The sequence below is a fragment of the Myotis nattereri genome (assembly GCF_964212035.1).
Source record: "Myotis nattereri genome assembly, chromosome: 5".
Lineage (NCBI taxonomy): Eukaryota > Metazoa > Chordata > Mammalia > Chiroptera > Vespertilionidae > Myotis > Myotis nattereri.
Window position 1 is genome coordinate 57,575,387 of NC_138080.1, and position 25,818 is coordinate 57,601,204.

At 38.5% G+C, this 25,818-nt stretch overlaps 1 protein-coding gene across 1 annotated transcript in view; it reads left to right on the forward strand.

The window, feature by feature from the left end:
- Positions 1 to 25,818, forward strand: part of TTC29 (tetratricopeptide repeat domain 29) — a 152,320-nt gene that overhangs the window by 16,219 nt on the left and 110,283 nt on the right. The window contains exons 5-6 of the mRNA XM_081090701.1: positions 11,244 to 11,467; positions 18,479 to 18,664. Coding sequence (XP_080946827.1) covers positions 11,244 to 11,467; positions 18,479 to 18,664 — 410 coding nt within the window. The remainder of the gene's footprint in view (positions 1 to 11,243; positions 11,468 to 18,478; positions 18,665 to 25,818) is intronic.

The following is a 25,818-nucleotide window of genomic DNA, read 5'->3' on the forward strand; positions in this document are numbered from 1 at the left end:
CTTACAATATTATTATCCTTATACATATTTGATTTTATATACCTTATGCTCTCAGTTATAAGTAAGAATTTTCTGAATGTTTGAGATAGCTACAATAAAATTAATACAACATTCAGGAAAAGAAGATACTATCTGCAAGTATTGTCTCACCAAAGCTTCAAAAATGATTGATTTATTTTTTGGTTTTATTTTAGTTTTTACTAAATGGAAAACAAAATGTATGTTCTGGAAGTTTGATCACTATGTACACATGGCCTGTGAGGAATGCTGGCCCAGCTCTTCCTATGTGCAGTACAGCCCTCCTTTGTTGTGGTAATTAAAGAGCAGACAATACGAAAGGTTTCTTCACAAAGCTTCCACTTTGGTAGTTACCTTTTAAGCATTCAAGTTTGAAAGGGGAAAATGTATGCTTAAAGTATTTTTGATACGGGGAAAGTTAAAATATGTTTCATGAAAAGATGAATATTCCACAATAGAAACTTAAAAACTCAAATAAATGAGGTCACCTGCTGCCCTAAAATAACCAGAACTTGACATTTCTCTTCAGTTAAATTTACTGCAGATTTCTTATCCAAGAAATAGAACAGGACAAGCTGGAATGAGCCTAAAAGTTATTTGATTTAGTTTTTAATTTATTCTACCCAAAAAAGTCAAAAGAGTGTAGTTAACAGAATACCAATGGGTAGTTTGTAATGATCAGTTTATAAAGATTTTTTTTTTCTTATGACAGAAGAAATGTCATAATGAAGAACTGTAACTGCAGTTTTGTCACTTACTCTTATCTTACACTATGGTTCGTTATGTTGCTGAATAGAGCATGAATAGTATTTTGTTTTCATTTTTAATTTACATGATTTTTCCCTTTGAATTTAAACCAGTATTGTTTTTCTTAGGTACTTCTCATGTTTATAGCCCATGCATGCTATTTTTTGCCATTATTTAAGTATTATAGTATCATAATATTGTAAGGAAATATGTTTGAAAGGAGCAAAATTAAAATGTATGTGATAAAGTTATAGGTGTAAAGAATTGATCAGTTTACTTTTACCAAAGAAACCTCTTCTTACAGTTGTTTAATGTGAAAGGCTTTTCTTGAAAAGGTTAAGAAAGTTCTAATCAACTTTTGTACATTATGTAGAACTTCATTTTCTAAACTCTGCAAAAGAAAGTTTCATATTTAATGGGAAATCATGAATTATTCCATTTATTATCTACTTCCTCCTTTCAAAGACACGATCTGGATAAAAGGCGGGGTGAATAATTTCAAAAAAATACAATACATTTTTAATGGGAAGGTGCAAACTACAGATTCTCATGACTATTAGCAAGTGTAGAGGAAACAGAATTTTACTTGCAAAACTCGTCAAACTCTTGAAAATATAAAATGTATGACATACTTTAGTAAAAAAAGAGCACAGTGAGCTGAAGTTTTCTTTTTAATGCAACTTGTTGTTTTTACAAAGTTTTAACTTTATATTCTCCAGCCTTACATTTTTATTAAAAATTTGATGTTTCACTCAATTTATATGGAAACTTGATAGTTCTTTTATTTATAAAGATATGTAGACGAAGAACTGAAAGAAAAATTTAAATATCTTTTGAGATGAATTGTTTTAAAAGAATTCAAAAAATTTGGAGAGCAATCACAGAATTATGTTTTAAAAAACAGTGATATATTATATGGAGTTTTATATTAATTAAAAATTATAAATAGTAATTTAAACAAAAATATGGGAGTGATGTGCTAATGTAATCATGTTTACATGTGTGTGAAGTCCATTGTTCATAGTGATGTAGTATGAAGCTTATATTTTGTTTTTTTCCTTTTTTATGGTTCATTTTCATTGTATTAGGATGCAGAACATAACAGAATTGTTATTCAGATTTTTTAATAATTATAACTCAATCCAAAAACTAAGATTATTTTCAAACTTTATTTTTTAGCTTATGTTTAATTGGTTAAGTAACAATATAACCAATTTAATACAATTGTTATATAGCTGTTTTCCTATGGCGGAAAGTCATAGTGTAAATTTAAAAACAGCAACACCAACACCAATACTAGTAAACACGGCTGCCTCATTTAGCCAAAGTTGTCTGGACTCAATTGAGGTACTTCTGGCTTGAAAATACTTTCACTGAAAATTCTTTTTAAACAATGGCATTCACTTTATACCTTTCCATTTATGATCTGTGTCTTAAAACATCTTTTGTAAAAAAAAATAAAAAAATAAAAAATTAACTTCTCCAGAGAGTTTGCAAGTAATAAGAGTATTTATAAAGATTTTATTTGTAATTAACCTCATACAGAGGTTAATTACAGTGCTTTTTCACTAAATTTCTTCCAGTGATTTTTCACTAAATTTCTAAAGAAAAATTTTTTTAAAATGTGGTTAAGTTTAGTAAAGCCGTGGGTAGATATTTTGGTAATATTGTATATTGACTGATGAATAGTTTATTCATTTCTGATTGATTACAATCGCTGTACTTCAAATATTTGATTGAATGGGAATCACTTGAGTAAATCATTTTCAACAGGGTATGTACCTGAAAAAATGCCTTTATGTTACGAGAATTATTTAAAGCTATTAAAAGGATTGTAGTCTGTCTACTAAATAACCATGGCTTTCCTGTGATACCAGGTAACAACCACCAGCAAAATTTCTATTAGATTGATTAACATTTATTATCTCACAAAAAGTATTGCCTTTTTGCTAAATATCAGTTTAACATATTGAATCTGTCTTTGTTTCATTCTACATGAATATCCTGTATATTCTAAAATAAATCACCCATATTGAAGTGAATTCTTATTGTGCTATTGAGAGAATTCTTTGCTGATCAAAGTTTTTAATATTTTATTTTTGTTGAAATACTTATATTAGTAACAGTCCAATTTACATAATACTATGAGCTAAACTTCCTTAGTTGTTATTGTTGTTATTATTTTTATTATTAGATTTTTTAAAAACGAATTAAAGGTTGATTTGGATTAAATAGTGTTTTTCAAATAGCATTTTTCAGTTGGTATATATACTTTTAAAATTTTGAAAATCTGTGCTTTCTAACTTTGATTATCAAGAGATACAAATATGTATTTTCAAAAAATATAAAGCAAAACATATATGTAACAATTTCCTCTAAAGACTCAAATTAGTAAACTTCTAATTGCTTAGAAAAATCACAAAACCTCTTGTGGAGTGGATTTTATTTATTTATTTTTAAGTTATCAATAAATCCAGCTATCTAAAATAAATCTTAATCTAAACTGAAACCAAAATCCTGCTGTATTACCAGTTATTAATGTTCTGATTGCTGATAACATTTTTATGTTGGTTAGTTTTTTCAGTTGATTATTTATTTGGACAGTGATTCTAATAAATTTTCAGGAGCAGTATAAACTAATACATATATGCATTAGTGGTGTTTTGCTTTTATTATTTATTTTGGAATGAAGCTAAAATGTTATATATGTCAATCTTTATTAGGAGGATGTTTAGATTAAATTATAGCAGTATATGAAGTATATTATGATAAGAAAATATGATTACAATTTCACAAAGAAAATCAAGATTATTATAATGGCTATGATGTTAAAATTCCTATTATATGATTAATCATAGCTCCAATAATATCAGTATGTGTTACTTTGTTTATTAAAAAAATTAAGCTTCAGTGATCATATTATGTTCATTACATGTTCATTTTTCTTTAAGGATGTTCTGCTAAAAATGTTTAGGAGAAATTAATAACAATGTTCATTTGAATAATTAAATCTAATTGTAATGACTAATTATTAGAAAGGATAGATTCTTTGGTCCCAAATATAACAAACTCTATTTTTTGAGATATTCACTTCTAAATAGTTAAGTAATATAGAAAATAAGCAGTTATCAGGTTATTTATGACTTGTGGATATACTGAGATACAAAGTGTCTTTGTTTTAGAGAAATCATAATTTTAAAAGGGGTTTTATATATATTTACTTTGGATTAACAAAATGCCTCACTAAGTGTGTGAATCTCTAAAATATATTTCTAGTTTTTTCCAAACATGAGCATTGAATGGTTTGAAAACTTCATCTGTGAGATGCCATCTGCCCTATTTACATTTTTAAGAGTTGAGTATTTGTTAACTGATCTCATAGACAGTTACATGTTTTGCTGTTACCAGATGGATGAGATAGAATACCATGCATAACTTTACATTTATCTTCTTTGAGTGCCACCTTATTTGCATATCAATTAAAATAATATCTGTATTAAGATGGATAATGAAAGTTATCAAATTTACATGAAGTGACTGCAGTTTGCTGAATTTCCAGTAGATGCCCCCAGAGACCAGTCAACTCATTGGAAATCCTTTAAATTTGAAGAGACTTTTTTATATTGAAACTTTTTTTTCTTGCTATATTTTGAAGTACCTGGAAAATAATTAAAGGTCATAAAAAGCTCAACTTTCCAATAGTTATTACACAAAAATATGTATGCGTGATGGTAGTGTGATTCCTAATCAGCATTAATCAACACTATTACTAATCATTGTTAAAAAACAAATGTGTAAAATTAAGAAAAATGCTTTCAGTTTTCATTGTGATATCATTCTATATGCTTTTAAAGTTAAGTCATTTCAAACGGTGCTAATTTTTTTTTCTATCTGATTTCTCTTAATATGCTGAAAAATGCTGTATCTTTGCTTTAGCTTTTTTGTAGGAAATTGTCCTTTTCATGAAAAACTATAAAACATAACCAGATAATTTATGTGATTGTTATCAGTGTGTGTGTGTGTGTGTGTGTAAAATATATATTCCCCGTTCTAATTATATGTAATATCTACCCACACTGAAAAGTATGGCTAAGAATAGTGACTCATTTTATTCCATGGAAATTATATTAACTGAAGCTATTTAAGTATTAATTTAAGAGTCAATGTAATTATCCCGTAGGTGATTCCAATAACATTTATCCCTACAATATGAATGTAAGACTCTTCTAACTGACACAAAGATAACCCACTAGTGACTTATAAATATTAATTTAATGGAATAAAAGTATTATCCTGACTTTTGATTAGATATTACATATCTTTTGAGTTTATCTTTGTCAGATTAAATAAAAATTTTATGATCTTTTTAAAGTATGGTTTTTTTATTGAATTGCTTTTGAACTATTTTACTGAACGTGAAGTTTCACCTTGATACAGTATTTCAGTTTATAGTATAAAGAAAATATGTTAAATCTATTAATTCTATAATAGAATAGTTGATAATGCGTTTTGATTTTGAAAGTCTGTAAGTAAGAGAGAATAAAATAAGCTGTCATATCTACTCATTCCATTCATTCATGTGTTCATTTTTGTAGAAGTGTGTGCTTTTCATCCTTTCATGTGTTTGTCTCTTTCGGTGTTTTCCCTGTTAGGATTTACACCCTTGAGTGGTGATCACGTTATTCAGTTGGCTTTGCATGGACGCCGTTGGTTGTCTGTTCTCTCGTTTTAAGGGCAGGGATTGTCGGGGAGAGTCACAGAATGACACCTGGCATTGCCCCCAATTTACCAGGGATCCAAACAACAAATTGAAATTACATTGTAACTGTCTGGTTATGTCAAATTCCTAAACAATCAGTGCAAATAAACAGAAAATTGTGCAGGAGGAGGAGGAAAAGAAATATCAACAATATTTGGTATAGTAGGCAGCAATGTGGTAAAGTAAAAAAAATTCAAGATTTCCAGTCTGAGAAACCTGGGTGCAAATTCCAACTCTGCCTCTATTAGTTTGTATTGCTTTGGCCGCAGTGATGGCGAACCTTTTGAGCTCGGGGTGTCAGCATTTTGAAAAACCCTAACTTAACTCTGGTGCTGTGTCACATATAGAAATTTTTTGATATTTGCAACCATAGTAAAACAAAGACTTATATTTTTGATATTTATTTTATATATTTAAATGCCATTTAACAAGGAAAAATCAACCAAAAAAATGAGTTTGCGTGTCACCTCTGACACGCATGTCATAGGTTCGCCATCACTGGCTTTGGGCAAGTCACAACCTCAGGTTTTTTGTTGTTGTTGTTATTGTTTTTACCTGTAAAAATAGAAGTAGTACTTTGTAGAGTTCCTGTGTGAGTTAGAAATAATGTCCACACAGTGTCTGACACACTTAGGTGCTCTATAAATGGTAGCTATTCAAAAATGGTGTCAGGCAGAGTTTAAAAATGATATAATATCTCCATGGCCTTTTAACAGAAAGCTCCCCATTCCCCAGCTCCACGCATTCAGCTGCTGTGGAGGTATTCGAGATGGCTCAGTTTTACTTTCTGCCAGTCTACAGAATTTTTTAATTTTAGAATTTTTTAGGGAAATTTTGATGTAAATTCAGAATATTTACATATAATCTCTGCTGAATAATGTCTTTGACTAGTAGTAATATAGTCCATGTTAAATGCATGGCTGCTTAATTCTTTAAACCCATTCTTCCCCAGGGCACCCTTAGCCTAGGGCAGCCTCAGGTATCTGCAGTGGCAAAAATCTTCCTTAGGCCAGTGACCCATAGATGTCCAGCACACCCACGGCTGTCGCAACTTCTGCTTCCATGGGTGGCCTGCTTTCTGTCAGGACAACTCTTCCCAAATTCCACACGATCAAATCTCCCCATAAGTTTTTCCAGAATTCTCAATTTTCAGTACAGTGACTTCAGGTCAAGGAAATTTTTCTTCTCCTGATATTTAGAAAGGACATATTTTAATTTAAACTAGTATTTGTTTTAATATGTAAATGAAACCAGAGACTAATCAGTTCATGTCCACGTGAAATAAATAATGAATTTGCATTCCATTTATATTTATATTTGTATTTTTTAAAAATTCCTTTCCATAAAGTGAGTGAACCTTGGCTGTGGTTGTCTGTTATGAAATATAAAACCTGAGAAGTCCAAATATAATATAATGGTGGAAATTAACATGTATTTTTATCTTCAGACACCCAGCCAGTTTGTTGTAATAAATGAAAAATTTTGCAGGTAAAAGAAATTATTTACATTATAATAATAAAAGCATAATATGCTAATTAGACCAGACATCCTTCCGGACGTGATTCTGGACGTCCTTCCAGAAGAAGCCAGGGCTGGAGGGAAGCCCGGGTCCCGGGTGCCAGAGGGAAGCCGGTGCCAGCAGGCAGGGGAAGGAAAACCTACTCTTGCATGAATTTTGTGCATCCGGCCTCTAGTAAAGTATAAATAAGAATCTATTTAGCAAATCACTATAATTGCTCTTTTTTGCTCTCAAATATTAGTAATAAGACTTAAAGAATGACACATACACACACACATATAAAATAGAGATATTAGAATAGTAACATGTATTCTGAAATACTATTCTATTTGAAATGTCTTTTGCAAAGAGTGGTCTATTTTAAAAATATACTTGAAATTTTAAAAATTGCTTTTCGTTACATGTTGTGGATATTTTGAGGTTGAAAGATGTATTGGAAACAAGTTTAGTCCAGTCCCTTCTGAATCAGTTCCGTGTTCTTTGGTCAGAGTCAGCAGAAACTGCTTCTGACTAAATAAAGTGGAAATGATTTTATGGGCAGGATATTGGGTAACTTGCTGAATTTAGGGGGGAGCTGTCTCCAAAGAAAAGAGCAAGACCTGGCACCCTTGAATCTTGAATGGGTCTAGGTAGCAAGACCTACATGAGACTCCCGTCGGGATGTTGCTGCCAGGTGGTTTGAGCTCCAACCTTCTACACTTTTGTGTTTCTTACTTCAGCTTTCAAAATCCTGGGAGAAGGGGCAGTGGCTTAATTGGAGTCACTGACCCACCTGTGCCCAGGGAGTCTTTGCAATCAGGTCCAACCGAGAGGACACACAACGTGGGGCCGGCCGTTTCCAAAGTACTTTGCATTCTGGGAGGACCCAGTCCAACCCAGGCAGCCTCGCCTTCCGGGGCAGGGAAATGGACCAGAGGGTGCTTTTCTGCATCTCTGTCCCAGGTGAGATTAGAACTGGGATGGCCTCATCTAGTGTTTATTTTTATTGTTTAAAATGAATAGTCTAATTTTGGTTCATTTAGACTATTCTTCATTTCTGCTCCAGAATGTGCTCCTCACTCACAGGAAAACATGCTCTCAGCTCAGGCATCGACCTACATTTAGTGACAGTGCTTGTTTGAAGCCTGGTTGGATTTCCAGGCCCTTATCCTCTCAGTCCTCCTATACCACCCAAAAACTCTCTTTGGGGTTACCCCTTGGGTATCCTTTTAGGCTCCTCAATCTGAAGTTATCTGAATCCAAATTCATTATCTTTCCCCAAAACTGTTCATCCTTTTGTGTTCCCCTCTTCAGCAAATTAGCAATTACCCGCTCCAAAAACCTGGCTCCTCTTGTTCCATCACCCCCAACATTCACTCATGAATCAAGTAATCAATATTTTTCTCTCCTAACTATGTGTTGAATCCACCTGGTTCTATTTATCTCTCTCAGTTCCCTCAGTTCCATTGTATGACATTCAAATTAAACTGGGCAGCCGGCCCAGCTTTATCCGGCATCCCTGAGCACCGGGGTTTGTCAGCGTTCACTTCCAGATCTTGATCTAGGACCTGTGATAGACACTGGCTTTGCCTATCTGTATCCATTTCTCCCTTCTTCTTTGCCAACATAACTGCAGCTTCGTTTAGGGTAGCAAGGTGCCCTAGAACAGGCAGCGCCTTTGTTTTTCTAGTCTCCTTGTAGCAAGGATGGCCGTGGGACAGGGTTCTGGCCATCCTCCCCCTTTTTTTGTGGCCTTGAAGGTGGAAATGATCACTGGGAGCTGGAGAAGCCCTCCAGTGACCCGCAGGGGACAAGCATGAAGGAAAGGTTAAAATAAGGTTCAAGGCCTGAGCCTTGAACTTGCCAGCACTGCACCAAGGCCAGTAGCAGCCTACCTTTAGGCATCTTGTTCTGTGAGAAATATAAACCTCTCATTTTGAAGGCAATGTGAGGCCAGTTTTCTCTTTCTTGTAGTTGAATGTTTCCCTAACGTGGGGTTCTATACAGATGTCCATCTCTGATGCACGCGATCCATCCTTTTCCATCAGCTCTGGGAATATGCTGACCTGACTCCCTCCATCCCTCCTCAGTGCTTCTTATTCTCAGAGTCGTAGCTGTGTCCTCCTTCGGTCCCCAGTGGGCAGTCCACACAACAGCCGTTAGCACTCATCCCCTTCCTATGGCATTGTGGGGAGGGGAGGAGGGAGGACATGGGCTTCCACAGCATCCCATTGCTTCTTCTCCACACTCTCTCATGACTAGAAAGCAGGAACTCAAATGTTATTTCCTCCTGCCCTGTAGGTATGGCATGTATTAATATGCACACTTCACAGATGACAAGAAATGAGGTTGAGGGGGATTTCATAGACCTGGGTGTTCTGATCCAGACTTTGGGTGTTTTGACTAATTCTAGTCTATTTCCACTCCACACTGAAATTTTTATTGCAAGTAGTATCACATCAAATCAGTTGTTCTAAATATTTTTCTTCTATTTATTAAAAAAGAGGAGTGTACTAACCGGTTTGGCTCAATGGATAGAGCGTCAGCCTGCAGACTGAAGGGTCCCAGGTTCAATTCCGGTCAAGGGCATGTACCTTGGTTGCAGGCACATCCCCAGTAGGGAGTGTGCAGAGGGCAGCTGGTCAATGTTTCTCTCTCATCAATGTTTCTAGCTCTCTATCCCTCTCCCTTTCTCTCTCTGTAAAAAATCAATAAAATACATAATAAATAAATAAATAAAAAGAGGAGTGCAAAATAGTTAATATAAAGCTATATCATTTGGTCTCTAAATTCTTGTTTAGTGGAATAATAGCCACCCTATTTCCTGCATGGCAATTTGCATCTGAAATTATTTATTATTTGTTTGCTTATTTGTTGATTGTTTTCTCCCATGACAATACAAACTTGCCCCAGGGCATTGAACCTAATTGGTCTAGAACAGTGCTTGGTGCTTAACAGGAAACTCAATAGCTATTTTTTGAATAAATAAATAGAATATTTACTTGTCACTTTATCTCCTTGCATATGATTTATTATTAAGTTAGTAGTGAAATATTGATCTAACAAATTATAATGTAATCTTAACATAAGTAATTCAAAAATATATTTGGTAGTACATTTCAATAAACATATTCTGCATGAATGAATGAATGAATGACTGAGCCTACATAACATACAGTGAAACCATTTACTCTAGACTGCATGCTTTGATATTAAAATATTTTACTTATTTTTGTTTTGCTCAGGTTATTGGTTGTTTTGTTTTGGTAAAAGTCTAGTATATCAAGTATTTTTGGATGTCATCATTTGCCATGGTCTGGAATGTTTGGTGCCCCAAATTCATATGTTGAAATCCTAATCCCTAAAAGTGGTAGTAAATAGGGGCTTTGGGAAGTGCTCAGGTCATGGGTAGATCCCTCCTGAATGGGATTAGTACCTGATAAAAGAGGCTTCAGAGCAGCGGTTCTCAACCTGTGGGTCGCAACCCCTTTGGGGGTCGAACGACCCTTTCACAGGGGTCACCTAAGACCATTGGAAAACACATATATAATTACATATTGTTTTTGTGATGAATCACTATGCTTTAATTATGTTCAATTTGTAACAATGAAAATACATCCTGCATATCAGATATTTACATTATGATTCATAACAGTAGCAAAATTACAGTTATAAATTAGCAACAAAAATAATTTTATGGTTGAGGGTCACCACAACATGAGGAACTGTATTAAAGGGTGGCAGCATTAGGAAGGTTGAAAACCACTGCTCCAGAGAGATCTCCAGCCCCTTCCACTCTGTGAGGGCACAACACAGCTAGAAGGCACCAGCACAAACCACACTGTCGCCTTGATCTCGAACTTCTAGCCTCCAGAACTGTGAGCGATAAATTTCTTTTGTAAATAAGCTATTCAGTAATATTTTGTTACAGCAGCTCAGACAGACTAAGACATCAGTCAACTACCTAGCTTGTGTGTCCATATCAAAGGGAGCTCAGCTTTAGAATTGATATATTTATAATGTAATTTTATTAAAACTACTGAGTTTAGATAGCTCCTGGCATCTTTCGTTAAACTGAAGTTCTTCAGTGGTTAGTTTTCAGTGCTTTCACGGAGGAAAAAAAGGCAGCATGATTCAACCTTTCATTATTATAGGATAAAAACACTGCACAGACTTCAAGAATGAAAATAACATTTTGAGTGTTCTGATTCTTGCTCCCAGTTACCGGAACACATACAAGAAGAACATCTGTGTGGACATGCTGCGAGATGGGTATCACAAGTCCTTCACTGAGCTCTTCACCCTGATGGAGAAGTGGGAAGCCCTGAGGGAGGCTGCGAGGGTCAGGTCCGTCTTCTGGTTGCAGAAACCCCTGGAGGAGCAGCCTGATAAGCTGGATCACTTCTACTACTACCTGACCAGGGCTGAGGTGGCTGAAAGGAAAAGTAAGTGCAGGGAGGATTACAAATTGTTTCTTGTATACTGATATACCTTGATGTGGAGATGGGGGAATGAGGAGAGATAAACCAAAGAACTTATATACTTACTAGAGGCCCAGTGCAAATATTTGTGCACTAGTAGGGTTCTTCGGCCTGGCTGGTGATTGGGGCTGATTGAGGCCATCTCACCAATCCCTACCAGAGCGATCGGGGCCAGCCGGCCACAGGGAGGGACCGCAGGAGGTTGGCCACCATGGGAGGTTGGCTGTGGGAGCTCACTGACCACCAGGGGGTAGCTCGTGCATTCAGCGGCTGCTTTCTAGTGGTCAATATGCATCATAGCAACTGGTCGACCAGTTGTTCATTGCAATGGTCACTTAGGCTTTTATGTATGTAGATATGCATAGCCCATAGATATGGGCCATAGAGTGGGGAACCCCTGAGGAGATGGGTTGGGTCTAGATGGAGGGGAACAAAGGAGGGGGAAATGGGAGACATTGTAATACTGTCAACAATAAAAAATATACTAAAATAAATTGTTTCATGTATGAATTTGAGACATTAAGACATCTTAGCACAGTTCAACCTAGTCAAATAAGCATCTTTATGGAATAAGTGCCAAAACCTTGAATCACAGGGCTGCCCCAGACACAGGGGTATTGTGGTACTGTCATTGCAAACCAGAGGAGACAAGGAATAGCACCTAATACCATCTCCACAACTTTCCAATGTATTAAAATCTTCTGTATCATTAAATATGAAACTTTCCAGAGTTCTTTATCTATGAACTGAATATTGACTTTCATTGAGGCGATACTTTCAAAGAGCATTAGAATTTGAAAATTAGTGTACTGATTTTCTAGTATTTGATAATGGAACTTGAGGGTTTCATCAATAAATGCTATAGATTTTAATCAGAATTTTTACTGGTAAACTAGAGGCCCAGTGCACAAAAATTTGTGCACTTGGGGGGTCCCTCAGCCCAGCCTGTGCCCTCTCGAAGTCTGGGACCCCTGAGGGGATGACCACCTGCTGGCTTAGGCCTGCTCCCCAGGGGATCAGGCCTAAGCTGGCAGTCAGACATCCCTCTGGCAGCCCAGGAGCCCTCAGGGGATGTCCACTTGCCAGTGGGGACCAGGCCTAAGCTGCAGTTGGACATCCTTAGCGCTGCTGAGGAGGCGGGAGAGGCTCCTGCCATCACTGCTGTTCTGGCAGCCGTCAGCCTGGCTTGTGGCTGAGCAGAGCTCCCCCTGTGGGAGCGCACTGACCACCATGGGGCAGCTCCTGCATTGAGTGTCTGCCCTCTGGTGGTCAGTGTGTGTCATAGTGGCCAGTCATTCCCAGTTGTTCTGCTGTTAGGGTCAATTTGCATATTATCCTTTTATTATATGCCTGGTGCATGGGTAGGGGCTGGCTGGTTTGCCCTGAAGGGTGTCCCAGATCAGGGTGGGCATCCCGCTGGGGTGCCTGGCCAGCCTGGGTTAGGGGCTGAGGGCCATTTTCAGACTTGCCACACCCCTTTCAGGGTGGGGGTCCCTGCTGGAGTGCCTGGCCAGCTGGGTAAGGGGCTGAGGGCTGTTTTCAGGTTGTCCACACCCCCTTCAGGGAAGGGGGTCCTGCTGGGGTGCCTGGCCAACCTGGGGGAGTGGCTGATGGCTGTTTGCAGGCTGCCAAGTCCCCCAGCAGGGACCCTCACCCCATGAGGGTGTGGCCAGCCTGGGTGAGGGGCTGATGGCTATTTGCAGGCTGGCCACAGCCCCTTCAGGGTGGAGGTCCCTGCTGGGGTGCCTGGCCAGCCTGGGTGAGTGGCTGATGGCGGTTTGCAGGTGGGCCACAGCCCCCAGCCACCCAAGCTCCCAGGGGAGGCTGGCTGGAAGCAGGTATCTGGGATTTATTTATCTTCTATAATTGAAACTTTGTTGCCTTTAGCGGAGGCCACAGCTGGCCAGGGCAGGCGGAAAGCTTGGCTTCCTCCATCACCGGGGCATCCAAGCCTTTTGCTTGCTCCAGCTCCGTGGCTGCTGGCCACCATCTTGGTTGGGTTAATTTGCATGTTGTCGCTCTGATTGGCTGGTGGGCGTGGCTTGGGGCATAGCAAAGGTTTGGTCAATTTGCATGTTTCTCTTTTATTAGATTAGATAATGAGAAGAATTAAAAGCTGCAAATCACAATTATGAATAAAATTGTTAATTTTATGTATTTCATCACATCGTTTCTAACAGATTCTTTTTTTGTGTGTCCTAAGATTTTCCAGAAAGTCACTATGTTTCAAGTATTGAAGAAAATATTTTAATCTCTACTATAGTACTGATGTTGTTTTCATTTGTATTTCTTAGTTGCATATTAGAGATTAGTCATTTTATATCATCAAAGACAGGAAATCCTAGATTTTGACATACACTTGGCATTCTAAATTATTCTTTCCTTCAACTTCTTGTGTGAAAGTACCATAGGACCTAAAGAGAGAAGCTCATGCCCTACCATGACAATGTTTACATTTCACTTCAGGCCTTTCTATGAAAAAATATTAGCAACATTTTGTTACTTAATGCTACAATGGGGGAAATTGATGGGGCCATGGAAACAGCATCAGAAGATAGCAAGAAGTCTTTCAACATCCTTAATAGAGTCAATACGTATTTCTCATCAGGTTGTGACCTGACTTACAAATATGAGTAACACAAAAATCCTACCACCACCACCATAAGTGAACTAGAGAGAGAGAGAGAGAGAGAGAGAGAGAGAGAGAGAGAGAAAGAGAGAGAGAGAGAGAGAGAGAGAGAGCAAATAGGAGGTGATTATTTGTATTATGAGAAGAATTTAACTGTAGAATTGACTTTTAAAATAGAATACTTGGGCAAATTTTAAAATGTTATTTACATACAATTTCTCTGTAAATTAACTTTTATAAATAAAAAAATGCTATTTTAAAAAACCTACATACTGATATCAACCACAAATTCTGAAGTGATATTTACACTGAAAATAAAATTGATCAAGGTTAAATTTGCCCAGTGGTCATTTTTTTCAAGTTGAATCATCATATTCACTAAAGCCTTTAAATAGAGGCTTTCATTTAAGTAGAATAAACATGAGTCAAATATATCACTTCAGAAAGTGTCATTAATATGAGAAACTTATCATAAAGCATTTTGTAATGATAAGCAAACTAAAAATGCTAAATAGTCCATTTTAAGGTAGAAAACATTTTAATTTATAATCTTTTATTAAAGAAAAGTAACTATACATATAAGTAAAAATGTTTCTCCAATTCCAAAAATTAGCAAAGTCCAAATTTTATAATAACCAATATCTTATATACATGTTATAAATAATGAAAATAAATATTTCTTTACTGAGTGGTCTATTATATATCCATGGCAACCAAGGTTGCATTTGTTAAATGGAACAAAATTACCTCTTGCCCAAAATTACTCTTTTATAGGGTTATCTCCATCAAAATGCAGTGGCTTTTGCCTGTTTGAAATAGAGAAAATTAAAATTATTGAAATAAATATTATTGTAAATGCTTCCATTGCAGGACATATGAAGCATTTACATGTTCTTTTTAAAATTTTGTATACTTTTTTTTTCACATTTAACACATGAATTTTGTTGGGAGAAAATTGTTACTTGAGTTAAGACTATCTCAGGAAATGGGTAAGGAATATGCACATTCACTCTTATTAACTTGGATTAATCCTAAATCCTTAAACACACACACACACACACACACACACACACACGCACACACGCACACACGCTTCAGGTAATATATAGAATTCTGTTAATTGTACCTCAAGATTCCATTGCATATGGTTATGAGATCTGAGACATTTACTCTGAAGTAGCATATCTCTGAGCATTCGCATTTCTTCTCATTGAAAAGACCGTCACTCTAGAGTTACCATGAAGTTCATGTTATCAAAGCTGTGGCACTAACAATAGTTACCTTGGGGTCAGTTCTGTCTCTTGAGATTTCCAGAACGGGAATCTAGACTTACTTAAATTATTTTGCAAAACATTTTCTGTTTTCTAGCAAAGAAGTATTTTAAAGTAAGCCAGTCATTGCTTTTTGGATTATTTTCCTTTTGTTAAAGTGTTTCTTTGTCCCTGAAAATGTTTCTTATATTACCCGTTGTTGTGAGTAATCTCTGTACCATCTGTAACATTATGGTTATGGCCCCGTGCCCCCATGGAGCTAGAGAAGAGATGACAATAATGGTAATGGGCAACTGAATCAATAGATAATTCAAACATTATTTACACTTGACTTTATTTTTTAGATAAGTCTTTATTGTTGAAAGTATTACATATGTCTCTTTTTTTCTCCATTGCCCTCTTCTAATTCCCCCCACACCCCTCCCACCCTCCATCCTCCACCCCCCTCCACCGAGCCTTCACCACCCACTTTAAATTATTGCCAAGGGTTAAGTAGCAATTTTTTTTTCTGATAACATTTACTTAGGATATTCAAAGTACATTCTACTCAAGCAGAGTTCCACAGGATGTTGATAGGTTTTATGTGAAGCAAAACAAAAATAATTTTCTGGTGAAATAAATTTGAGAAACATCATGTGAATTAACATTAATGTCAGGCAGGTTGGTTTATTGCAGGACTTACCATAGCCTTTAACATGCCAATGTATTTACTGAAGGAGGGAAATTAGCAAGATAATTTCCCAAACTTATTTTATCATGGAATTTCCTTTTTTAGGTAACTTAATAAATACTGATCTAAACAAAAATGAACAATAAAGTTGATTTTTATTTTATAAATAAACCTGCAGATAATTCAAGGAGGGTAAAGGATGCTTATAATGTGAAAAATACAAGCCATATATTTGAATCACACAAAGATTAAAAACTTGAATATATCCCTTTATACTTATTACTCTGAAAAAATTCCATTTATCTTGATAGCTCATATCACTCATTCTAAAAAAAAACACACAAAACTTTATTTATGAAATGTTAGAAATGTTTTTCTATTAAGGCCTAATTACTGAAAAAATAGAAAAGTTATTTCAGCATTACATATATTTTTTAAAAGTTCATTATATAACTTTTAAAAATGGAAGAGAAGAAGTATTTTAATTACAGGCTTAAAAAATAACTCTCTAATCACTAAATACGACAAAGAATATAAAATACTACAACCCAGATTTTAGTGCTCTGTTCACAGTAGGTAGAAGGCTCAGCATGGGAAGATCGCGCATGGGAGAAGCCAGCTCTGAGATGAGCGCGTGGTTTTGAAGTAAATACCCTCAAGTTAGTCTCCGATTTTCACCTGTGCTGCTGCAGGATGGCTCTCCGGAGGCCGACAGGGAAAACTTTTTAGTGTCACTTTATTTTTAGGTATAAAACCTATTTTGAGGTAAATCTGATTTCCCGTGGAATTATGAAGCAATATATGTAAAGGAATGACTGGTTTAGAAATTTCTTTTGTAACATTGGAGTGACTTATGTACAGTTCTAGTAAGCTTAGTTTCAATTTTTCTAAGCAATTCAACTTTAATCTTACAGGAATGGTTGTGGGCAATGTATAAATATTTTTCACAATAGTAATCTTTTCAGGAATATATCAGTGAATAATAATGATTGTGTGTTTTTTAAATCCTTGGAAAGGTAATCCAGAGGCTACCACATATTTACAAGTGTGCTTTTTGCACAAAGGCAAAAAGACATAAGGATTCTGAATTTGTTCATATTCACCAATAGATTGGAGTTTACAGGATTGAGACACAATTTATAAACATAAAATGTTTTGATTCAAGTTTATGATTGATGACAGTGGGATTTACAAGACTGATTCACAAAGGATTAATACATTTTTTTTTTTTTTTTTTTTTTAGTACAAATAGGTCAGATGCCACTTCAGGGGAAAGGGTAGCTTTAACACACTAACAACTAATAATCTAATACTGTTTGAGTGACAGGGATGACTAGTATTAATGCATTTTCAGCAGAAAAAAAGGACTCATAGAAAACAAAAGCATAGAAGTTCACTCTTTCTTAGCGTTGCTGGTAACTCTTATGGCTGGAAATATTGCTAGAAAGTATATGGAGCTTATTGCATCATCTTTTTTTCTTTTCTTTATTGATTAAGGTATTACATATATGTCCTTATCCTTTCATTGCCCCCCTACTTCCCCCACTCATGCCCTCAAACCCCTGTTGTCCGTATCCATTGGTTAGGCTTATATACATGCATACAAGTCCTTTGGTTGATCTCTCCCCCTTACCCCCACTCTCTCCTACCTTCCCTCTGTGGTTTGACTGTCTGATTGATGTTTCTCTGTCTCTGGATCTGTTTTTTTTTTTCATCAGTTTATGTTGTTCATTATATTCCACAAATGAGTGAGATCATGTGATATTTATCTTTCTCTGACTGGCTTATTTCGCTTAGCATAATGCTCTCCAGTTCCATCTATGCTGTTGTAAATGGTAAGAATTCCTTCTTTTTATAGCAGCATAGTATTCCATTGTGTAGATGTATCACAGTTTTTAATCCACTCATTCTTGATTTTTTTTCTTATAAGCCTCATGATTGTTTTTCTTCTAAGTGAAAAACCTTGCCATTTTCATTTACATTATTTACATTATCTTTTGCCATAGTTAAGAAACCTTGCTTTCTCTGTATTTTTAATCTTTAGTGAGAAAAGTTTTTAATGATAACCACATACTCATTTCTTCTGAAAGCACTGAGCACATTGCTACTATATGTTGTTGTCTTTTGTCTTATATATAAAGTCTAGTGAGTCAACCAAAGAGTATGTTCATTTCCAGCATGTGCTAAGTTTTGGGGATGATTTTTTGTTGCTTTCCTCATATGCATATTCTTTAATTAATGCCACTACTTTCTTAGTTAATATACATTAAGTTTTGCATTCAAGTTTTAAATGTAGTTAATCATGTTTTAAAGGAAAAATAGAAAATAAATGTCACTGTATCGGTTTGCCATTCGAAGGGATGTGTCATTCTAATGCAGTTTATGATGTTTTTCTCTCTTTGAAGAATATTTTGAAGATGTCTATGATAACTTGTATGCTCTGGCCTGTTACTTCAATAATTCTGAAGACAAGTGGGTAAGGAACCACTTCTACAAACGATGTTTTGAGATTGCTGAACTGATCAAAATTGACGGTGGGAAGAAAGAAGCCGAGGCGCATGGACACATGGGACTTCTCTTTGAGGAAGAGGGTGAGTGACCCTCGGCCTGGATGCCTTGGGTGCCTTGGAGGATCCAGAGTCCAGGCAATCAGAAGGCACGTGGGGGTTGACAAAAAGACCTGAGGCTTTATAAAAATATAAGTTACTGAGATTCAAAAGCAAAGGTGTGACTTACGGACTCACCTTCAGTGTTGCTTGTGTCTGACGTCTGCCCCGGCGCTAAGCCTCAAGTTCCCAGCAGCATCACAAAGAGAAAGCTCCCCCCAACCCCCGTACATCCTTCATTCACAAACATGCTGCACCATTTTGAATTGTTTTTCCTTTTTTAGCGCTTTCTTTGTTCATTTTAAATTAATTTCTCATGTGTGAAAATGGGTATTTTTCCAAGTGCCCCTATACAAAAAAACAAAAAATATCTAAAAAACTCAGATATGGCTCCATCATGATTTTTATAGTAATTTCTGAAGGAAATGTTCTTTTTTAAAAATAACTTCATAGCTAACAATGTTATCTTAAGACAAACCAAAGTCTAAAACAACAAAAAATCATCAGAAACATATGTTGTATGGTGGTTTGTGGTTTAATAAGGACTGCAAGTAGAAATTTAAGTTATAATTATTTATCTAAGGACTAGTGTCCTGGTGCACGGATTCGTGCACATTGAAAGGAAATTAATTAGTCCCTCTGGTGCAGGGATTAATGCAGGTGGTCCCAGGCAGTGGCTGGCGGGGCAAGACTGAGCCAGATGGGCCGGACACCCCCTGGAGCCAACCTCCCATGGTCCCTCCCCAGCCGGCTGCACCTGGGCCAGTGCTGCAGCTCAAAGGGCATCTGCAGAGTAAGCGGGGTCCCTCCAGCAGGTGGGATCCCTTGGCCTGGCCTGCAGGGATCAGGCCAAAACTGGCTCTCCGACATCCCCCGAGGGGTCCCGGAGTGCAAGAGGAATTGCAAGGAACCGGGCTCCCTCCTCCCTGGTTCCAGGGTGTGTCACCCGAGAACCGAACCGCTGCTGCCAAGTGACCACAGCTTGGCAGCTCCTGTGTTGAGCATCTGCCCCCTGGTAGTCAGTGCGCATCATAGCTACCGGCTGGTCAGATGGTCAGACAGTTGCTTAGCCTTTTATATATCTATAGATAGTGGGTAGAAAATATATCTGAAGACAAAAATACTTTATCATGTTTTTCAATTTGTAAAAATGGGGTAAGTTCTTGCTTAAATAAAGTAAGATGCAAGGTGAAATTTTTGCTTAAGCTTTTAAAAATTACTACCAGTATTCCCATTTCACAGGTGAGATAAATACTTTTTTTTTTAAGCTTTTAAAAAGTATCTTCACTTTGAGGATGAGGAAACTGGCACAATGAGGGAAAGCTAGTTAGTGTTGGAACTGGTATTAGTCAGCTACCTTCACAGCCTGTTGCTAGTAGCCCCTGCTCTACACCAACAAATAATTGCTTTACTTTTATGATGAGCTAAGTCTAAAAATTCCTGAAGATTATATGCTAAAATATAATGCTGCACTTTGCTGTCAACTATGGGAACCCCCTAAAAGAATAAAATAAAAATTGCTTTTTGGTTTGTTTTTATAATTGAAGCCATCAAATTCTGTCACCTATGATGACAAATCAAATAATCAAACTGTCAGTTACTGGTCCCAAAAGAGAAGTCACAAAATAAATAAGAAATAATATCAGAAAATAAGGGGTGATTAAGTCAGGGCTACACTGATGAAAATGTAAGAGTGGTCTGGTAAGATTCAGATAGCTACTAATAAGTATATTCTGAATTTTTCTAAAAAATTTATTTCTGATTTTTAATATTTGGTTTGATTTCTCAAAAAATTGTTATTGTGGTAAAAAACTATATAACAAAATTGACCATCTGTTTCTAAGTTCAGTGGTGTTAAGTATATTCACATTATCATATAACCAGACTTCAGAACTTTTTCATCTTGCAAAATTGAAAGTCAATACCTAGTAAACAACAACTCCTGGTTTCTTTGTTCTGTTTTTTTTTTTTTAAATCTTTCAATGTATTTCTATTGGAGGATTTATTAATTGCTTCATTCATTCATTCATTCATTCATTCATCCATTCATCCATTTACTCATCCAACAAATATTGGAGTGCCTAGTAATCTTGATCAGTAACCATGGCACCTGGTTGCCCACATCATTTTAGTGGCTGAGAGTGAGGATGCATTTGGGAAATGTGATCAGGGTGGGGCTGCCCTGAGAGCAGGTCATTGGCTGGCTTACATTTAGCTGTCCCACCATATAGCATAATTCCATAGTAAATTTGAATATTTTGACGATGTAATTATTTTCAGGTTGTGTTGTTTAGTTTTGCAACTACTTTCTGTCAGATCTGAATTATTTTTCTATGGCTTAATCAGTTCATAGGCCCTGAGAAGCATGCCTTTACTGCCTGATGGATAAAGTGGGTGAGTTGGTGTTGATGAAAAATTCTAGAGACTGCCTTTGATTGTGTACTGTACCTAGCAATGGTGAAAATTACTGGTGTAGCTTTTATAATTTTAGAATTTTCATGAAGGAGGTAAAGTAGAGCTATCCAAAATATGTGGCTAGGGTGGAATGGGGACTTACCTGGCTGTAGGGTTCCCACTGAAGTGACTATGGTGTAGCTTCCGCATATCTGATCTGATTGGTCTAGACAAGCTAATGGAGGCCCCACAGCAACAGCTAGGTGGCAGCTGTGCTCAGGGGCAGGTGGCAGCATCCTGATTCCAGGGGTGCCCATTTAGGTTCAAGCAGGATACCAGCCGGCAGATGGCAAAAGGCAGACTGTCAGGGCCCAACCGAGCAGGCTGCAGTCCAGGGCATGGCTCCAGCACCCTCAGGGAACCATAGAGCAAATGAACTTGAGCAGAGGCCATAGTCACAGGGTCTGGGCACCTGAGTACAATCAGGGCCAGTGTTTAGCCCAGTGGTACATATGGGACCAGAGCCTCACCCAGAGCCTCCTGGCCAGAGTCAAGCACAGCAGACAGGTTCTAACCCCCAGTGCTGCTAAAGATGGGCCCTCTTGTACAGTGTGCCTGATCTCCATTGGCTCAAGGGCTGGCAGTTTCATTCTTCAGGGCAGGTATTTTGACTGTAGCTGGGGTGGCAGACATGGACTAGTCATGGACTGAGAAACACTTGTGCAAATCAGTGGCTATATATTCGGTCAGAATTGTGACCTATTTGTCAGGACTTTTTCATGCAAACAGGGCAAAGAGGCAGAGAGCATTCATGCCATGCCTGGAGCACTGGGGAAAGCCCTCAGACACTGATCAATAGGAGATATGCCCATTCAGAGGTCTAGTGGGCCAGGTGTCAGACCTGGGGAGAGAGCGCTTTTTAAAAGACAGGATTAGGGAAGCACTGGCTCCTTCCCGGTAGGATCAGGGGCAAGGACAATGAAAACACGATGATATAGCAGAACCTTAACTGCAGTCCTTTCCTGCCAGGGCAGCATTAGTGATCAGATGCAGCCCCAAACCCTTCCCTGATCAAGGAACTGGGTCCAGTTCCTTGCAGCTTTATTGGGAGCTGGTAAACTAGAGCAGTGTTGACCACATCAGTATTTATAGTTGAGCAAATACCAGAACCTTTTTCTCTGCCCTTTCCAATGATTTAGAATCTGGGTCCAAACTTTGCTTTTGACCAAATTAATGGACTTAGTACTAGGGACCAGCTGGTTTCCGTAGAGCCCTGCAGAAGGCCAGTCTCTTTTGTAGGAGGCTAGCATGGAGGGACATCAGACTTGGACAAATTAACCCTTAATTTCTGCCTGCTTTTTGTCCTGTCACTCCTTCCCCAATTCCAATGGGAAGCTTCTAATTATCATCTCTCACTCTGGGACCACCCTCTTCTATTCCAACCCATATGGGCTTTGAGTCTGAACTTGCCTGTGGGAGAACGGGAGGAGGATTAGAAACAGATGTTGGGTGATAGCCCCAGATGCTGATCATGTTCACGGAAGACGGGCAGGGGAAGCCATTGTTGGAACAGCTTAGGGAGTGCACACCACCTATTTCAGAAAGCCATTACCTGTGCTTTAGCCCAAGGATTGATTAAAGGCAAACCAGGATCTACAGCATTGATCCCAAGTTCTCCCCGCAACTGAGGAAAGACAGAGTTATCCTGGTTAGCTTGCTCAGATCTTAGAATTAATGTTGACCTGGACAGATTCGAAATAGTGTGTGTCAGTGTGGTTTGCCAGGGCCCCGAGGGCGCCAGTAGTAGGGTAGTGTTTGGAGACACACTGGAATGCCTCTTGGTTACTAACTGGCAATCCTGAAGCTGGTCACACCACCACCAGCAGGACTCTTCCTCTCCATGGTTGGCCTTTAATCTACCTCCAGTCCCCTGACTTGCTACCAGGAGGCCATGGTCTGGGCCTGGCTGGACACCCAGTTTGCTGGGACAGTTGCCATGCTAACCAGGTAATTGGTCAGAAGCACACACAGCATGCCTGCTGGGGCAGCACTGCTCAAAGATGGCTCCCAGAGACAGGAGCAGCAGCAGGAGTGCTGGTCCCCCACCGCCCTGTCATTGGATGCTGTATGTCTAGGGAAGTATCGTCCAACTCCTGGTGTGACCTGGGGCCAGACAGAATAGCAATATGATGTGGCAGAGCCTTGATACCAGCCGTATCCTGCCAGCTCAGCACCCAGGCTTTGAGGTCGCAGAGTCCCCCCCGTGCATGGTCTGCAGAGGGGGTGCAGGGAAAGGTATGGGGGCTGAGGTATGTGCCTAGGGTTGCAGCCATGGGATGTAGCATACAAATAGCAAGATTTCCCACGCAGGCATTCACTGTTAGGGGAGCATCAACCTCTCCCCTGTCAGGAGAGAGGGACTGAGGCATAAGCCTTTGCAATAGGTCAGGATTGAGTTCCTTAAAAGCACTGAGCCTAACTGGTTTCCTTGGAACCTTCTTAGAGTCCATCTTATTTTCTAGGAAACCAGCCTGTGGAGAGCGGCTACAGTGTTTGGACAGGTTCAAGCCTCAGACTAATGAGAGAGCATAGTCCTCTTATTGCCACGTGCAAGTCCCAGCTTGGAGGGCAAAGTCTTCCCAGCACAATTATAGTCAACAGCTATAGGTGTAAGCTTGAACCTACAGTCCAAACATGTGGTCTCACGTGTCCGAGTAAGATGGGCTTGATAGAGTTCAGGTGCATGTAGTAGTTGAGTAGAATCGAAACCCACAAGAATGTTGTAAACATCTTGACCACACCCTTACTTTGCCTCGTGGAATCCGGCTATAAAATAAAGACATGGCTTGTAGTACGTGGCGCTGTCGCTAGCTCTCCATCAGAGAGGACAGCTTTTATTCTCTTGTCTGTCTTTTCTCAATCTTTCACTGTCCCCTCTCAGCGTCACTGAACCTGGCTGAGCTGGCACGGCACATAAGGTGCTTTGGGGCTGAGTATGCCATGGCCATGTCAGCTCGCCACACCAGCCTGCAGGGGATCAGTGCTGGATGAGTTAACCCTTACCTCTTACTAGTAAATCTTTAAGTTCTGCATAAAGAGATTATGGGCACAGAAGTCCTGATCTTTAAGAATTAGGACAAAGCTAGGAACATGGGCAAGATTCTGAGCTTCAAAAGGAGCCCCCCCCCCCCGCCACCCCTTCCCCACGACCAGATGTTTCCAAGAACTGATCAAGGTAGAAGAGAACCAGTGAGTTAAAGCAAGAGACGATCAAACCTGTCCTGGAAGAATGCCTGGTAGACACTGGACTTGAATGAGGTGCTGTTCCTACAACTGCCTCCCCCACCCCCAACTCTAGGTAGAAGCAGGGTATTCTACCAGCCCCAATGGCTCGTGGACAGAGCCAGGGGGAGACTGTCCATCCTGCTTGCCTTTAAATACCAGGACTAAATAGGCTGCTTCTCATTGAGGAGTGTAGGGAATGCCAGGAAAACAAAGCATTCGTCTTGCAACAGCTCTCACAGCAACTGATTCAACTCCTCTAAGCCCAAGCCCTACATGTGTGAGGGGAATGGCATTTTCCCTGTTCAGCACTCTGGGCGTTAAGCCGGTTGGAGGCACCACCAAAAAGACCAGTTCTTATTTCTTCAAATGAAGACCTCCTGCCGTGAAGCCTCTTAGCACTGTCCTCACACACAGCCTGATCCTTTTGCCCTGTCCCCTCTCTGCCTTGACCTCAGATTTGCCGTGGGCATGGTCTCCCATGTGCCTCACACTATGACCATGTCTGTGACTCTGATTATCTGTTTGCTCGGTGGAGAAGGACTTTTCCAGCAGCCCGCAGACTCCTGTCATGGGATCACACTCTTTTGCTCTGCTTCTCCAGGTTTGGTACTGACAGCTCTGAGTAACTGCACTGCCAGTCAGGACAAGTGTTGTAATACTGCTGGCACTTCCTGGTTACTCATTTGAGAAAGAATTTCCAATCACATTTGTTATGCGTTGAATTGTGGACCCCAAAAAGATGTTGAATTCTTAACCTCCAATATTTGTAGAAGACGGAGATACGATGACCCTAATTAGGTGGACCCTAATGACTGGTGTCCTCATAAGGAGCAGATTGGGGAGAGAGAAAGACATATACAGAGGGAAAGTAATGTGAAGACACGGAGAACATCATCTACAAGCCAAGGAACACCTGAAGCTATCAAGACCCATGAGGGTGGCACTGAGTGGGTTCTCCCTACAGCCCAGCAGGAAGCAACCCAGCTGACCTCTTGGTTCAGACTTGCAGCCTCCAGAGAACGAACTCTGCTATTGACGCCACCCAGTCTGTGGTACTTTGTAGCGGCAGCCCCAGGAAACTAACACGGTATTCGATATGGTGTCAGTAATTTTTCCTAACTTAAAAAGAAAAGATGTCATTTCAGGGGCAATAGGGAATTACAATAATGGTGGAGTGATGTGAGGACATGTGACGAATGTCATGTTCCTTCATTTCAAGCTCTGACAGATAAGACATTTGTGATAGTATCAACTGGATACTATCTAAAATAATATGAGGAGATGTTTTCGTATTCTCCTAACATCTCCTATAAACAATCTTTTCCTACAGTTTTGGCTTTTTTTACCTTATTCCGTATTCCATTAAAACATGACTTCATTTGGTGGATGTGTTTATTCTTTGTTATTTTAAATGAAATTTATCATCACGGTATTCAGTTCTCAAAAAAAAGGTTAAAATA